The 18,220-nt window shown below is 40.1% G+C and overlaps 2 protein-coding genes across 3 annotated transcripts in view; one reads left to right on the top strand and one right to left on the bottom strand.

Moving 5' to 3' along the window:
* Positions 1–14,464, bottom strand: part of EPS15 (epidermal growth factor receptor pathway substrate 15) — a 67,106-nt gene extending 52,642 nt beyond the window's left edge. Inside the window, exons 1-3 of one of the 2 annotated variants that reach the window (XM_018072092.1) lie at positions 14,414–14,464; positions 12,176–12,251; positions 11,979–12,086 (exon numbers count right to left, since the gene is read on the bottom strand). In XM_018072092.1, the coding sequence (XP_017927581.1) occupies positions 11,979–12,047 (69 nt within the window). In that variant the 5' untranslated portion in view covers positions 12,048–12,086; positions 12,176–12,251; positions 14,414–14,464. The remainder of the gene's footprint in view (positions 1–11,978; positions 12,087–12,175; positions 12,252–14,413) is intronic. The other variant, XM_018072091.2, reaches the window with a different exon arrangement.
* Positions 14,465–15,630: 1,166 nt separating this feature from the next.
* The window catches only part of OSBPL9 (oxysterol binding protein like 9), a 60,072-nt gene continuing 57,482 nt past the window's right edge, over positions 15,631–18,220 (top strand). Inside the window, 2 exon segments of the mRNA XM_018072097.2 lie at positions 15,631–15,759; positions 15,761–15,772. Of these exon segments, the coding sequence (XP_017927586.2) occupies positions 15,694–15,759; positions 15,761–15,772 (78 nt within the window). The 5' untranslated portion in view covers positions 15,631–15,693.

Genomic DNA, 18,220 nt, shown 5'->3' with positions numbered 1-18,220 from the left:
TAAATTGTTTTCAGATGTTCAGAAATATTTTAATATATCTGAATTTAACTTCTTCATCTGGTAGAAACAGAGCATACTATGGAATAATTGTACCTCTTTGTTTATGTAAAATGATGTCATTTATACTGCAAATATTCAGAATCCCAAAGGTGAAAATTATTTTTGAACTGTGATAACCAGAACAAACAATCTTGAATTTTTATTAAGAGATTGGACTGCTATAGTTGAAAATAACCTGAATAGGGCTTGAGTGAATCTCTTCAAAACAATTACATTTGATGGAAGAGATGGCAAATCTAAAATGCAGCAGTACAGACCCATCTATGCCACTTTAAAACATACACAATTTATCTTTTCATTAAGACTGTAAGCATATTTTCTCAACCTAATTTATATGAACCAATTTCATGGGGCTACACCTCATGCTGCAAAAGAATAAGAGAAAATGTTGATATACACAAGAGGTCAGCCTGACCTCTATGTAATTAGCTGGATGACAGACAGCAGAGTGGCATTTTTAGTCCAAGACCATATTTGAAACCCAGAAAAATCTTCAGTAGGCATTAATTAGACATGATGTCCAGCTAATGTAGCAGTTGGAGATTTCACTGCTCCTTGAACAGCTTAATACATGTTCTGACAGAAACAGAACAAGCAATATCACTGCTGAAACAGCATCAGTCTTCATTATAAATTAAACACATCGATATTGTAGTGTGTGCTGTATATTAAACCAAAATGAGGGTTGAAAACTAATATGTTTACAAAGTAGCAGGCAGGAAGGCTCCTGCCACCAGTTTCTTCTGCTCCCTGTTTCCATAAGCATGTTGTCTATACTATAAATCCAGGGGATGTATGGCTTGCCTTTCTGAAACAATTATAAGATTATTTTTTTTTTAGAAAATATTAAAAAATATAATCTACATACTGAATTCCCAACATTCCCCTAACCTAATACTAGTTCACTCTGCACTTCGTAAAGATCATTAATTAATTTCAGAATTATAAGATACAAGAAGTAATTAGGTAAAAGAGCATATTATTGACTATTTGGTAATTTTTCTTCTCATGAAATTGTTTGTCTGTAAGACAAACTCATGACTATTTATGACATATGCCATTTTTATAGCATTATTGTAAATCTTGATACTAGCAGGTGTTTCTTACTGAGACTTTCCTTTCCTGTCCTCCTAATTATTTTTATCTTCTTATATATTCTTACCTTCTCAATTTCCTTTCTTATTCATCTAGTCTTAATTACAATCATAACAATGTAAATGGTTTGGGAAATACTAAAATAAAATAACACTGATGCAATAATGTTGGTCATGAGACAAAAAAAATAACTATCCCAAACCACAGTAACCTACTACCTGCAACCCAGTTTTCCAGCTGAGCAACAATTCAGGCACTAACAGCAAAACATACATTCAAGACAACGCAACATTTGTGTTTAATTTTACAATAGTAGTTAAAAATTTTCTTAAATCATACAAAGGAGACTGCAGATTGCACTTTGTGAAATCTATCAAACACCACATTGCAATGTTCTTTCTGCAGGTAGAAGGAACTTGGTGTGAGTCTTTAGGAATCTCCACAGACACTCCTGCTGCACTTCCCCTTCTCAGAACCGCAATCCTGCTGTATGGCCATAAATGAGAAACCACCATGTGGATTATTTTTGATTTACAGCTCTGCAGCAGGGAGAGGAATCTCTTCTGTTACTTGGCCAACTATTGCACAACACCAGCAGGCAAAATGTTCCCTTAAGTGCAAAACATATAATCCCACTGGTGTGTCAACATGTAAGAGTAAGGAATGTGGCCTTAAAACCTCTCTTTGTTTTTTGGACTACTGAGTAATTGATGTGCAATTATATTTTTTCGTTCTTCTACATCAGTTTGGTCCTATGAATAACAGAATGTAACTTGACCGATGAAATAGCACCTAAAATATTTTCCTTTATGAAAAATGTTTTAAACACATAAATATGACTGCTAAATATCAAAGACTGAATATTCTCTTATTGCTGTAAAGTACAAGCGTAGTAAATATTCACAATTCAACATATGTTCTCATTTGGTTAAACACACAATGCAATTGAAACACAAAATATCCTTAAAGATAACCAAATTATTTGCTTAATGACTGATTTTTTTGTCTAACTGGTTTTGTTTGGTTTTTTTTAAGATTGAGTTGCTGAAGTAATGCAGCAGTGATTCAGCCTTAATGGAATAGTTTAAGGTGTGCACGTGTCTGGTCAGATGCAAAAAGGCATTAATGGAATTTGAACTCCACCAGCTGACAAGGACTTGCTCACCTCTGTGTCACCTTATGTTCCTATCCTGTTATCTGTAATAAAAGATATTTCATCAGCTTCACCTGTTCAGCAGGTGAAGCTGATATATCTATAAAGAGATATAGCTATAGAACAGCTACAGCTATGAAAGTCTGGTGACCATGCATTAAAAAAGTTTCTTTAAGTGAGTTTTAGTAGCCCTTTAAAAAGGCATGGAAAATACCTCCAGTGTAATAATCACTGTGACTGTGAAAACTACATCATGTTCACAACTGGTTTTCAATCAAACTTGCTCAGTTTACAAATAAAATTACATTTAAATATCTTCTGGTCTTAAAAATGCACCACAGAATCTGGAAGACTCTGTTAACTCCCACTGTTATTGGTAATATTAATTTAAATAAAATGCACAAAAGCTGAGAAGCAATTGAAGAATGTATAGCTATCTACAGCAGATTACCAAAATTATTGATGATGATGTACAACTATCAAACCACCCAGATTTTTCAGATTCCCATATCAGTTTAATTTCTCAAATCAGTTTAATGACAAACAAATTTGACCTTCTTTAGAAGGACAACCCCCCCCCAGGTGCTCATGTGACAAATAGATATGAGGTATAAAAACGACACAAAGAACACTGAGGTCCAAAGGAGATAAGTATTGAGGTTTTAGGTATAAGACAGAGGAAGAAGCCATATAAGCTACGTAAGGTTGGATAGCTGGATGAGCTTTGCACAAATAGAGGATGTATTCTTCCTAAAAGAACCTCCATGATTCAAAAGGCATTCAAACTACATCCAAAACTGAAACATTCTTGATTGTCAGTCTCTTCCTGTTTACTGAAGATACAGAATTTGTTCCTGTTTAAATCAAGTTTACCCCAATGATCTTCCTTACAGAAATATCTGTAAAAAATAATTTCATGAATTTCTGTCTCCTTTCCTTGTGATAGCATTAATGATGGTAAATTACATACATACAGACGAGCATGAGAAAAAAATTACTCCAAATTCATCAGCAGAGCTACTTAATTAACTGTAAAATGAATATATAGATGAGTTACTTAATTTAACTCAACTCAATTCTTATAAACAGGGAATAAATCCCAGACTAAAAGTTAGCTATGGGTCTCCTACATAGGACTACAGAACAAATCCATTAGCTAGATGGTACAACTGCCAGCCCAAAAATACAAACCATACAGGTACCTTGTAGAGATCAAGGTGAAGAAAACCTATATTGTTGTATTTATAAATACAGGTATCTAGTTACTAACTAAAAGAATGAAACAGAAGATCTTGGGCAGGGGTTTGTGGAGGTTTGTTGTGTGTTTTAACTCTATTTATCATGTTCATCGGACAACAAATTGGAGCAGATCCTACAGTCAGGAGGCTTGAAAGGAGAGAAGTACTCAAAGATTGCTTCAGGACATGGATGAGGAAACTTCTGATAAAGTCTCTGACAGAAGCTTGGATTGCTTCCTTGGGTTTCTAAAGCACTACATGGATATGTTTCCAATCAGGTAACTGGAAAATACTGTATTTTTAATCTAATTCCTACTTCCAGAAATGTGGTAGAGGCAGGACAGGCGGCTTGGCCCATACGACAACTGGCACAGAGGAAAGCATCCAGATGGCATTAGGCTAAAAGAGTTCTCCTGCCCAAAACAGCACCTACGTCCTTGGCAGCTTCTAAAACCAGCACAGAATCTGGCTCTCTCCCCTTTACCATTATTATACAGCTTGACTTTCATACATATCTGCAGTTCTGTCCCCTGCCATTATGGCTTTGCAATCACTTCACAAACTGCTCATATGGGAAAAGCATTTATTCTACAAACAGGATTCAAAAAAGGAAAATTTTCATTAGACTTCTTTTTTCTTTCAGGTACCTCAATTTTGTAACATTGATGGAATAATGCTCATCAATTCCTGTAGCTCTTTTGGGATTAATAATTTAAAAGGCAATAGAACTTAATACTTGAGTGAGCAATGTAATATAAAGATCTATTTTTGAGCAGATGAGCAGATAAAACATATTACAAAAACTAAAATTCCTAAAATTTTAGGTGTTGCACATCTAATTGCACAAATGCAATTATGTGATTAAATGAACTGTGTGTGCCACTTCAAGTAGGAAGAAATATTTCCAAGCACCTGACTCAACCTAATATCATAACTAAGTCTCTTCATGCATATTGAATAAGATCTGCCCAAACAATACAATATATCTACATGTGGTCAATGCTCTGTTCACAATTTATTATAAACTATATTGCTTAAGTCTGATCCTCATCTCCAGAGTTCTCAAGCTTTGCTGATAATGCAAACAGTCTAGGGAGTTGACTAAAGCAAAAACTTATAAAAAAAGAAATAAAATTATCTAGAAGGAGAATCTGTAACAAAATTACATTTATCCCTCCAGTCTCCTGGCTGGTTCTAGATTTACCATTCCTTCCATCACTGCCAAATCTGCTTCTCATACACAACTGCACAACTGCTATCCAAGTCCAAAGTTTCAGTGAATTCCATGAAGAGCAGATGGTCTTCTGTCAGTATCTCAGTATCTACTGCTTGCAAAGAAATCTCCTCTATCTCCAGCTAGCATGAAATTCAGCAGCTGCAACAATGCTGCACAGTGCTGATGAGAGGGAAGTAAAGTGTGTTCCCCTGAAAACTGGACAAGGAAATGCCTAAAACTGCAAGCTGACTGAAAGAGTAAAAGGAATTGAGTCAGCATTCTGGGGAAAGGAAGGAAAAGGGAGGGGTGGAACAAGCAGTATATTCTTTAAAAAAAAAGTATGTTCAAAGCAGATGACATGAAAAAGACAAGTGCTAGTAGCATGCCATAAATAATATGAAATTTACCTAATGCACCATTAAAGTTTATGGATCAAATCCTCTTTCCTGGCCAAGAAGTACTTAGTTGGTTATAGCATTCTGATTCACTACCCTGTTCACCTCTAGCACTGTGCTGGGACCGGAGATGATTCATTAATGGAGGGAGCCAAATTGCAGCTTCTCTACCCTTAAGTCCCTTTAAGAAATGGTTTAAGTGGGCTGTAAAGCTGGTTAATATATTAGCTCTTAGTCCAGTAAGAACTTTTCAGTCCAGAGAATTTCCTGAGCCTTAGGTGGTTCTGTCTTGTTTTGCCCTGACAGGGGCACAGGACAGTGAATGTGGACTAAGGCTTTCCACTTCTAATCTCCCTTGGGTTTCTCCAGCTGTATGAATGCTTCAAGTTGTCCTAAATAAACAGAGTTCATTTAGATGTGTCATGCACATGTACATGCACGTTCATATTCACAGATCACTAAACTGCAAATCCAATTGCAATTTCTTGTGTTCAGGGGAAGTGTCTCCCTGGGTGCAGTGTGCCCTCCGAGCATTCATAATCTGAAACAGACGGCTCAGCAGATCAGCTGCCAAACACACAAGGCCAATTCAAATGCCATCCAAAAGTAAAAACGAAGTGGGATAAAAGTTTTCCTTGTCCCATTTTAGATTAACAAGGCCTATCTGCTTGAAAGATGCTCCTTTCTTATTTTCTGCCTTGTTCTAGAAAATAAATTCAGTTTTACCGGCTACCAAGATTTTATAAAACATTTTCCAGTTTTTTGTTTGGCTTTTTAAATAAAGTTCCAGACCCTGGAGTTAAGAGCTTGCATGAGTTATTTGAGCTTTAATTAAAAAAAAAAGCCAACAAGAAAACAGCAAAATATAGGACCTTTCTGGCCTTTAAGGTTGCCAAGAAAAGCTTGAAAATTAAGGTTGAAATGAACCCTGAAGGTTCAGAAACCAAAATTCCTTTTTAACATATGCTTTGGTTGGAAGAACTTAAGCATACATAAATAATTTTCAATGCCTGGAATATAAAGTCTACTGATTTCCCATTTAAACAATCTGATACATGGCACCAGAGAGTTCTTCCTAGCCTTTCCACAGAGCCCTCTGCCCAAGACACAACTTGCCTAAGCGAAGGCATTGTTCCTGCTGGCATTATTGTGCCTTAGGCAATGCCTTCACTGTAAAGTCAACTTAATTTAAAGCTACCATATGTCCTGATTTTCCCATATATGCCATTTTTTTCCATCTGGATTTTTTCCAGGAGGGTACACACACATACAACTATGAACATATATATATATATTTATGTCTATTATTTTGTCCATCTCCCAAAACTGTATCTAGGTGCCTGAATTTCTTAACATCAGCAATCCTGACACAGGATTATCGAATACATGCAAAAACCCCAGAGAATGGCAGATTTCATACTGCAGAGTTTCTCTGTACATGAAAAAAATCAAACATTTCCAAAAAGTAATTACACAGTCTGAGCACTCACACTACAGAATATGCCCATGTTGCTGCTGGGAACAGAAATGACAGCCATCACTTCAGTCAGCCAAGCACTACATGCTGCAGAGTATTACCTATGCTTCACACTGCACCACCAACACCACACTGATTATCCCCTGAAATGTCTGAAGTACTACAATACTACAGCTAAGGATTTGTGGGTGTAAAGGAGTAAAGCTAAAAACCACAAAGAAATCATACGTTAACTCCACAGTCAAGACAAAGGGTTTAAGATTGTTCCACTACCTATAAGAAAAAGAACACTGTCCTCCTTGTGCTTTAGAAATTCAGTGCAATCAGTAAATTTAATGCAGTGACTCTGTAGTAATTAAATGTATGAGACATCACCCCTGATATTTAACAGATTAAATTCCCATCCAAAAGTGCAAAGTCAAGTAGATGCAACATTTCACAGACAGAATGGGTTAATGTTATCAATCTGTAAGTGACAGTTGGATCAGGGAAAACTGTGGGTAGGATTTTGTTTTGTCTAAAATTGTCAGATATGTAAGCCAAAATCTGAAAGACTGACAAGACAACAGCTCACTTGCTACTGGTTTTGCTGTATTCAGAAGAGCTGCATCTTTTCTCTAGTTGGCAGATTAGAAACAGCATAATTAGAACTAGTCAACATAAACCAGAGAGTGTAATACTAATGGAACACTCAGATCCTCCTCCCTGCTTATGGAGTACGGATAGCAGAGCTTAACTGTAGGTATTTACATGCTTTAATCTCTAAGTCAATGTAATAAATTTTGCTCTTAATTATGTACATGTAACCACATCAACACCAAAGCAACACACAAGTATGAACAACTTTTGTCCTGTTCAGCCTGAACTGGAAACACCCGACTAAACCCGTGCTTTCCTTTGTTGGTAACTTATTTCCAAAGGCTTAAGGCTGCTGATCTGCAAACTATATTGCACAGTTGACCAATAAATTAAAACAACTTCTTGGGTATACCTCAAGTAAACACACCACAGTAAGAAATTACAACATCCTAAATATTACCAACCTCAGTTTATCTAAGAAAATCAAAGTTTCACTGTACACTGCAGACTATTTTTATAGTTAGACTTCCTTTTAAGTACATTCCTCACAAGTTTATTTTCAAAAACTAATTCTCTTGGGCAATGGAAAACAAATGATGTAACTCTCCATTTTGCCAGCTGTCCAGAGAATTCAGTTAACTCCAGCATTTAGAGATTTTAATATTAATGTTACTGTAGCATTTGCTTAGGAGTTATGTTGCAGTTACTGCTCAAATTAAATAGTTTATCAGGGCACTGGGAAGTTCACAGACTGAACTTTTGAAACTTGGAAGCGAATAAATGCAACAAGGCCTGGATTTTCTTGGCTTACAGAGTGAGGAACAGAGCTGCCCTGTGTGTGCTGCTGCCTACGAGCTGAGTAGGATTTCCTTTGTTTCAGGCCATGACATCTGGGTGTATTTCAACAGTTCTGAGCAACTTCAGCTTCAGTGAAAGTCAGCAAAACTGTTCATGTTAGAGAATGGGTAAAATAAGGTCTGACTACTGAAATGAAAAATTAGGCTATGATATCATTAAAGATCCTCACAGAAATTCCACTCTTTTACTGGAAAAAAAACCCTAACAACCCAAAACCCTCCTTAAAAGGATTTCTATACAGTTCCCCAGTGAAAATAACTCCCTTAATGAAAATAAGAACATAATATAAAAATAGCAGTAGTGGCTCAGAACAAAGGTCTAAAAACAGCCTAAACAGCCCAGTGTCCTGTCTCCAGCAGTGGCAACAGCCAGTACCTATGGAAAATGGTAGGAGTGGAGCATGTAGTGAGACTGCCCTGGTGTACCTCCCAAACTTCCAATGATTTTCAGCTCAGAAGTCACCTGAGCTGGAGTTAATTGTTGTGAGTGGTTGCTTTAGTCTAGACAGCAGCTTAATGTGTCCTATAACACGTCCCAGGCTTTAGTCTTCATAGTGCTAAGGTTGGAATCCTAGCCAGGGTGTGCTAGGGCTTTCCCTAATCCTTGAACCTGGGTTTTCTTCCTACTGACACCAAGCTGCAGGAGGTGCTGCTGTGACCAATTCTCACTTATCTGGAAATCAGATGTAGCTGCATTCTGCATGAGTCTGCTCCTTCACACATAGATGGAATAGTCTCCTGACAGCTCCCAAGAGCTGTCACAGTAGCAAAGCACCCATCTGCTTTCTAGATCAGGTCCAAGTGCAGATAAGGATTTGGGGAGCAATCTGAGTTTGTTCTGCCAATTCTGGTGGCTACTTATTTTTCTTCTACTCACTCAGTTCTCCCCTTCTTTGTTCATTTCTCATGGAAGAGAGAGAGAGCTGAGTAGGACAAAAAAAATAATTTCTGCATTTTTGATTTCATCAGAACAAGGAGGAAGCAAATCCTTTAAGTAGGCTCCAAAAAGGATATTTTAATTATCGAATAAGAAGGAAAAACCTTCTCCAATTTTTGATAGGATAAACCTTGCTACTTTTGTATCTCATCCTCATACAAGAAACAGTAACCTTAAAGAAAAATTTTTTTGGCATCCAAAATGAAGGTAATATTAATTGAGGGCTTAAACTGTATATAGGACTCCTCCTATGTACAAATCCTTAGAGTGATGCTAGACCTAAAGAAAAATGATTTTACCTTAAATTCCAGAAGAAAATGTAGAAGGAGACAGAAATTGATTCTAAATTGACAGAGGGGAAACTTAGTTTTAACAGATATCCTTTCACAGTTTCAGCTATGAAAATAAAACGAGCACTAGAGGCACACATTTTATATTACTTGTGTTTTATGATGGATTGCTCAGCTCTATGTCTCCTTGACTTAACTTCTATCCTTCCTTTCATCTCCTTAGATTTCCCACCCAGTATCCTAAAAATTAGCATGGTCAGACTTCTATTACTTACCCGGACGAAAAAAGACGCCCCCCCTCCCAAAAAAAAAAAAAAAAAAAAAAAAAAGAGACAGAGAGGGAAAAAGATATTTTTTCCTCCAAATTTTAATATGACTTTGTACCAGAGAGCATGGATACTGTTCATAACAGCCTAATTGTATGCATATATTTTTGGGACCTATTGCATATGTATATACACTAGCTTTAAATACTACCCTTGATATTGCTGTATCTATGAATAACAAATAAATATCATGTATAAAGAAAAATAAACACAGGATATAATCCTTATGATTAGGGACAATACTCTAAAATATTAACTGAGTTCTTACCCTTTCCCTTGCTGAATTTGCTACACATCAAACTCAACTGTAAAAGTCTAATTTTTGTGAGATGATGATGATGTATGTATTGCATTCTCGCAGAACTGACTACAAAGAGCCAGTAACCTTATTTGAAACACATTAATAAGCCAAACACCATGAAAAAAGCGAAAGCTTTGGGAAAAGAGATTATCCTTATTTTCTTTTTGTACCAGTGGGCTGCATACCGCAGCTGCAGTGGAGGGAACATTCCAGTTGAGCAGCATTCCTCCATATCTTTTCAAAGTCCCTGTGGAGGCTAAAGTAGAAATCACTTATTTGCGGTTGAGAAAATAGCAGGGACTTCTGCATTAAATTTTAAATGAATCCTGCCCAGAGGATGGTAAGATGCTTAAATGAAATGATGAGAATTACCCATCTCAGCAGTGCATTAGGAGGATAAAATGGGATTCAGCATGCTGTGAATCCTCAACTCCTGTACTCAGCAAAGAATCATAGACTCATACAATATACCAGGATGGAACAGAGCTCAAGGATCATCTGATCCAATCTTTCTTGGCAAAAGCACACTCTAGACAAGGTGGCACAGCACCCTGTCCAGCTGAATCTTAAATGTGTCCAAGGCCTGTAGATCTCAGGAGGAAATTATGATGTTATAAGTTTTATAATAAGACTACACAAAGATTGCAGTGAATTGTTCACCCTGCAGAACTCATTCCAGCATTTTTCTAGTTGCTAGATTGATATCCAGATTACCAGAGCTCAGTTGGAAAACAGCTTGTATAACCGTTTCTTCAGTATAAAGCCTGGGTAATTTTTAAAATTATTTTGGACTAGATCTATACTATGTCGAAGTTACAGCATTTTTTAGAAGCTCCTTTCCATGTTAAATTTATATTGCTGTTAATGCCTACACCTCTGAACACTGAAAGATCTCAAGTGTGACTGGAACATGTGGGAGGAATTCTCTGCCCTCTGTTTAAAGTGAGTGCAGAAGATATCCACATTTCTTAATGGCAAAGCCCCTCAGGAAGTTCAGAAATGTACTTAGAGAAATATTGTGTCCCAAAATGTCAGGTTACACCTCCTGCGACTCCCAGATAATGTTGCTATGTCAAACTGTCCTCCAAAACTTCAATTTACTCTCATGAGAACACGCCAAAATTCAAGTTTTGTTATTGTTGCAGAGCTACTCGGCTTTCTAGTGTCCTTAAAATGTGCTTCCCTGTAGACCTTGTAACAGGATTTGGTCATTAAGTGAGTCACTGGAATGGCTTAGCCGAGTACCTTCACGCCCTGTTTTTTAACACGAGCTGCAACATCTGACAAACCCCTCCCAGTCCTGTCAAGTATCGGTGCCAGCGAGGTGAGTCAGCTGCCTCTTTGCTGCATCATCCCCCTGACACACAGCACCAGAGGGGATTAAACAACTTCAGGCAAACCAAATCTTAGTTTCAGAATCATCCCTATCTATTTTAAATGCAGGCCTTTCTTAAATGGTGTCTCATTTTGGCTGAGCATATTCCACGGGTTTTGGGGAAATGGTTCCAATATGCTAACACTTTCCAGTGCAGCTCTAAATGTGCCATGAAAGGATGAGAATCTGCAAGCTAATAATCTTTAAACAGTTCAAAAAGAAAAGTCCCTTCTCCTGTGAACTTATACCAAACATAGCAATAAGCAGAAACAGAACAAGGCTTCTGAGACCTGATGGCTTTAATTCCATACAACCTGTGGCAATTTGATTTTTCCCAGTGTACGCTAATATGGAGTCATTTAGAAAACTCAGAAAGGTCTGCTTACCCCTCAGTGAGGTACCTCATCCCTGACCTAAAGGAATTTATGACAATTCATTAAGACCAGCTAGGAATATGATGAAAATGGAAAGATTTGGGAAAATTTATTTCTAATGGCTTTTATTTCGTAGAATCATACAGGTATTGGCAAGAAAGGTGCAAGAGAATTATCTGTTTGCTTCAGAAAGCAACCACTGTCTTCCTCCCACTGTCTGGCTGATTTTTTTAATAAACATTTGTATTAAAACCCATGACAGTGTAATAAATCTATTCAGAAAATGTACTTACGATGGCACTTACTGTCATACTTGATTTAATTATCCTCTTTGAAGAATGACTGCTTGTAGGGCGAAGGTGATTCTCTCCCATCTATCTTCCTCTCCATAACACCCTAAATCAAACATAATTCTGAAGAAATAAAATAAAAAATGTTTAGGCTCTGACATAGTTCTTATTCTTATTGTAGTTGGGATGTGCATAGAGGGACTAGAAAATACCTTTGAAAGACAACAGCAGGAGACTGAAGATGACACAGAATGCTCCATCTTCTACTTGATTGTACTTGTTTAGTGCCTTTGTTACCCATAAAAAAAATAAAATGGAAGAAATTTTTACTTGAATGAACAAATAAAAGACATTAGTTACCAACAAGCAGAAAAAGAAGCATTCACTATCAGGCTAAAACATAATTTCTTAATTATGATGATTGTGTTGTCAGTAGTTGACACACAGTGACCCGATAGGACAAGCAATACAAAATTAAACTACCAGCACATTTCTGAAGTGGGAAAAGAAAATGAAACAAAATGTTACTTGTTCTCTGCTCAAATGGCTTCCTTATGTTCCTCAAAACCCCAAGCAACTGCAGCTGCTGGGAGAACCTAAAGCCACTTTCACTGCTGCCAGTCACACTCCCAGACACCCTTAAGGAAACCCACAAGCCACAGCTTCATCACAGACGTTCTTGAAAGTTAGTTCAGCAATAATGTCAGGAAAATTTACAGCACAAAAGCATTTCCCTCTTAAAGAATCAGACATCCAGTACGCTCCTGCTTCCCCGTTCCCTCCACCCTGGTCCTTCACTGGTATTTGCTTCAATCTGCAGTACCTTCCTTTTGCCTAGAAACCATACAGATTTACACTGTAATGGCCATAACTGTAATTTATTTGACAAAGGAAAAGGTCATAGAAGTTTTTAAAAGTAGGGTGCAAGTTGGGATGTCCTGGAAAACACAGGAAGGACTGGGCATATCTCAGGTTTCCCCCTACACTTCTGCTGGGACAGTCTGAGTATTCCAGAAGCCACTTCATGGGCTAAACACTATGGCTGGTCAGGAAATCTGTCTATGGCTGGGATACCATGGAAGGATAATTTAATTGAGGCCTCTGTGTGGCAAGAGGATGGTGCTGGACAAGATTTTCAGCTGATGGAGCAGTCTGTGAAACAAGGTAACAGCTGCTGCCTTCTCCTCTGTTCTGTTGATCTCAGTAGTACGTTATTCTCTCAGATGACAGTAAGTACTAAATGTTACAGAGGGAGACATACTGCTCTGATTTGTGTCAAATATGGAGAACATCACAATAAAACTGCCTATAGTTACAGAAAATAACAGCTCTTTGTTACTGTTCCAGATCGGATTCTGATGGAACATGCTAAAGCAAAATAAATTCTTCTACTAAGGAAGTTACTCACTCACTCCTATTTGAAGTCATTTTTTAATTGAAAATCATTGTTGCTGATGATTTAAAATACAAAGCATATAAAGAGAGATTATACCACAGTTTGTGGCTGACTTCAGTTTGATTTGTTTAAATGAACTAAAATGGTTGCACTTATCTTTCAAAAGAATTCGAATGGGCCCCTAGAATCATTATCAGAAGGATCTAACTAATTAAGCCTAATCCCTCAATAATGCCCTCATGATCCATGTTCAATACATAGGGGTGTAATCTGATAGACACAGAAGACAGAGCATCCTGGCATGCCATGAAAGTACATAAACCTGTATGATATTGTACCCTGGATGCCCATAGGTAATTTCTTATGTATTTATTTTAATTTGTGTTGGGTGTTTTTGAAAAACAATGATTCTCTGATCTCTGCCAAATTACCTAAAGAGAATATCCACATTACATTACTAAAAGAAATCTTGAGTTGAATTCCCCTGTAACACCTGTTAACACAACTTTTCCATCTACTTTAGGGTTTTTAAGGTTTGGCTAAATTGAGCTAACTCAAATACATGTTTTTGCTAGTGGAGACAAATCTTTGGCACATCTGCCCTCAAAAAAAAAGCCAAAGAGAACAAAGAACTAGTAAGATATTCAGCCCAAGCTCAGCAAATTCATCCTCTGGCAAACCAAGATAAATAGAAAGCTCATCTGTGGAGAATTTCTCATTGCAGATGCTCTGCCTACACAGTTAAGCCAAGGGGTTTTTTTGCACGAGCTCTTTGCATTGTTTCAACTCCTGTGGTATAAAACAGCCAAAGTAGTGATCTGAGATAATAAAGCTCCATTCCAGCTACAGCTTTAACTGGCAGCACTAGTAATGTTCTGGCACCATCTGATGTTTTTTGTTTTGCTTGCCTGGGTATAATCTCTAGGCAGCCAGGCTTTGTTTAGTCAGTAAAAACTAAAGAACAAAACAGACTACTAAGGTCGTATGCAGATTGAAAAAGAATGTTATCTAAATTAACAAGATGGGTTTCGATACCAGACTGTGTATTAGGTACCTTAAACTGGCAACCTTGTGCCTAAACACACCACCAGGTGACTCCCAGGGGCATCATAAAGTCAATGCTCTTAATTCCAATCGGTACAAGATAGTAGCAATGTGACCTGTAAAACGGGGAGACAATTATATATATATATACATAGATAGATAATCTAAATATTTCTTATTTTTGCAAATCAAACACACTGCCTTTGAGTGATTCTTTTTCACAAAAGGGGTGATTTTCTGTTAAATTTAGTTTAACTTAGTATAAGGTTGCAGTGTTGTGAGACACTAAAGCTCCTTCAGCCATACTATAAAGGCATTTTGATATTAAAATAATAAAAAAGGGCTATATGTGGGGAAGGAAAAAAAGTTATTTCATGGACATGTCTCTAAAGACTGCATGACACAAACCTCATGGTAAAAGCACTATTTCTGCTGCTTCATTGTTGATCCCCAGGAAGGAACATGAGTATCGCTGTAGGTCCTTTGAAGTTTTTATGTTAAAGCACAACTCAAGTTCTTTACTCAAGTCAGAAGAGACCATTGCCAAAGCCATGCCTCGCACTGAACAACAGATTTGCAATTGTCTGTAGCTCCTGGGGAATTCATTCCACATTCTTGGATGAGTCCACAGGAAAGCTGTATCACGTTCAAGCCTTACCCTCCAAAGGCTACCTCAAGAGCTGGATGTTTTTCGTACACTCTGGCCATGCAGCCCCTTCAAAGGAAGATCCTCAGACCCCACTGTTAAGCCCACTTTGCCTTAACACTTATGGCACTTTGGTCAGGAAACAACCGAGAGGCAGAGGGACAAGCACAACAGCGAGAGGAGCTAAAAGGTTCCAAATGGTGCCAAGTGCTTTAGAGAAGGAACGACGAGGTTCCAAGTATTTTAGGGGACAGGGTGACGCCCTCCCGCCCTCACACATCCGCAGCGCCGCGCCCTCACCGCCTCACAGCCCTCTCCCGGGCCGCGAGGGGAAGCCGCGCTCCCTCGGGGGTGGGATCCCTCAGGTAGCACCCCTAAATCCCAATCCCCAAAGCAGATCTCCTCACACCACAGCCTCCTGACTCCCGCCCTCCCCTCACGCCCGCCCTGGCCCCGCCCCGCTGGCGCGCAAGCCCCGCCCCCCGGGCAGTGTGGTCCGAGGCCCCGCCCCCTCGGTGCGTGCCCCGCCCCTTCCCGGCCCGGCGGCTGCCGAGCCGCTCCCCCGCTTCCCCTCACGAGCGCGCGGCGGGGCCGGTCCGGTGCCCTAAGATGGCGGTCTATCATGGAGGGCCCGCTGAGGCAACATGACCAACGTGATGAAGGGCTGGCAGTACCGCTGGTTCGTGCTGGACTACAACGCCGGGCTGCTTCTCCTACTACACGGTGAGGGGCGGCGGGCGGGCCGGGCGGGAGGCGCCGGGGAGAGACGCGCTGGGGCGGCAGGGTGGGGGGCGGGGAGGGGACTTCGGGGCGTGCGGGCGCCCTGGGCGGCCAATGAGGAAGGAGGAGGGCGGCGGAGCGGCCAATGGGAGAGGAGGAGGCGGCCGGGCGCAGCCAATGGGGCGGCGCTGCGGGGATGGAGCGGCGGGGCGGGCGGGCGGCTGTTATTGGTTGGCGGCGGGAGCGGCCGCGGATCGCCCGGGCAGTGCCGGCGGCTCCGGGCGGCCGCGCTCCCACCGCCGGCCCGGGCGGGACCGCTCAGCCCCGGCCGGCCCGGAGCCGTGCGCGGTGCTCGCCGCGGGCTGCTGGGTCCCGCATGCTCCGCCGCCCTGTCCGGCGGGAGCTCGCCCTCGCCCCTGTCTGGGGGCTCAGCCCAGCCGGGGGGCCCAGGGCGGGGCCGCCTTCCCGCAAACAGCAACGCCCGTCCCCGGGGGCTCGTGCCTGGGGGCCGCGGGCTCGCAGGTGCTTCCCGGAGCCGGATCGGCTTTCCTGATTTCCGTTCAGGACTTGGCACTTCCAAACACGAACTTTTAAGTGCTCTGTATTAAGAAACGGCGATATTTTCCTTCACTTTTTTTCCTTTTTTTTTTTTTTAATAACTCCTGACAGATCCAGCCTTGACGGCTTCTTCAGCTGCTTAATTCACGTTTTTACATAACTTACAGATATTGTAATGGTACAAATTCGTTTTATCGGGGATGTGCCCTGAACTGAGAAGGCTAACTGAGTGAGCCCCATTCGTGCACCAAAGTTTTCTTCTCATGGAGTAATTAGTGTGTCAGCCTGAATAAAACACGTACAAATTAAACCTGTAGTAAGCTGTAATAGATTTACAGCAAATACCTTGAGGTATCCTGCTGTCTGTGAAGGTATGTTCATACAGAAGCACATAAAACTTTAGTCCCTAAATCTGCATTTCTAGGAGAGAGCTGGTCTCCCCAGATCCAGGAGTTTATGAGGCTCTTGGCATAAAACAGTTGCTGACTCCCAAACAATTTTGTTCATGTACGTTTGAAATCCGTGACCTGGAACGTGGATGGAGAAATGAAAGTGCTTTTTTAGTTGCTGTTTAATGGCTGCTCAAATGTCAGCTCTGTGACAGAGATGAATTGGTGAGTGTGGTCTAAGTTGTAGTCCAAGGTGCAAAGTCATTTAATGCTCAGCTACAGAAATAGAAGCATTTGCTGATGACTAGTGTGTGCAATTGTAATCCTGGTTATTGCACAGACTTTCATTACAGGGTCTTCAGTTGTTTAATAAAAATTCTTCTAATTCATTATTTTCTATAATTAGCTATCCCTATATATGCATTACACTTTTATTTTGCATAATTTGTTATGTTCTCTGTTAGTATAAGAATTTCTAGTTCCTTTTTTTAACTACCTGTTGTAAAAAATTCAATTTAGATTCAAGGAATAAAATCATGTTCTCTGCTTTATGTGCCTTTACCACTAAGAAGTGGCTGCAGTTGACATTTCCTTTAGATTGCTTTCCTCATCCATGTGCTGTCTTTTCTGCACATATGTCTGTGGAGTACTTGTCATGCCGTTCTCTAGACATCTGAAGTCATTCTTGTACCTAAGGGTGTGTGTGGTGCTGAAAACTGCCTGCCAAAAGATCTGGTTTTGCATCTCTTAATGTGTGCTGGCATGACTGCTCCCAGGGCTGCAGGATCAGCTGGAGCAGGGGTTGAAAGAGAATTCAGATTTAGTCCTAGTTGATCACATGCCTCACAAGAACTAATATTATCACTGAGAAGGTGGAAGGATACTATTTCCTTCAGCCTCACCTTTAGTTTTAGAGTAATAACTCCTGAATGGTAGTTTATACGGCTCATAAAGAACATAAATTTGGAATGTTAGCACGTTTGGGGGCTTTTTTATATGGGGAGAGAGCCTATTGTGAGTCCATATATGCAGCACTGTGTTTTGAATTAAAGGCCGGTCAGGTACGCAGGGCCATGTGCTGTGTTCCCTCTGAGCCAGTTTCAGTCTGAAGCAATAGAATTGCTTTGCTCTGCTTGTGTGAGTGTGACTGGGCAATGTTTGAGCCTCAGTCCGTCCCTTCCCATGGCTGTAAGGCATGGGTGGGGTGGGCTGGGATGGTTTCACCCTGGCTGCACGATGCAATCTGGACCCAGTTTTGCTGATAGGACGGATTACAGGTGTCCGATCAGCTGGTACCTGCTCATCCCCTCTCCAGGCTCCTCAGCCCATTTTAATCCAAAAAGCTGTGCATGCAGGGAACAGTTTCTCCAGCAGATCCAACAGCTTGTTAACCTTTGGCAGGGGAGCTATGGAAAAATGCAGGGTAATAACTCCTGACGCTGCTGAACTTTCCACCAGAGCCTGATCCACAAATATGTTTCTTCATAGGCCTGTTCTTGCACTG

Source organism: Manacus vitellinus, unplaced genomic scaffold, assembly GCF_001715985.3.
Source record: "Manacus vitellinus isolate BGI_N305 unplaced genomic scaffold, ASM171598v3 scaffold_21_pilon, whole genome shotgun sequence".
Classification (NCBI taxonomy): Eukaryota; Metazoa; Chordata; class Aves; order Passeriformes; family Pipridae; genus Manacus; species Manacus vitellinus.
Note: the sequence above shows the minus strand (reverse complement) of the source record. Positions and strands in the feature narration are given on the sequence as shown.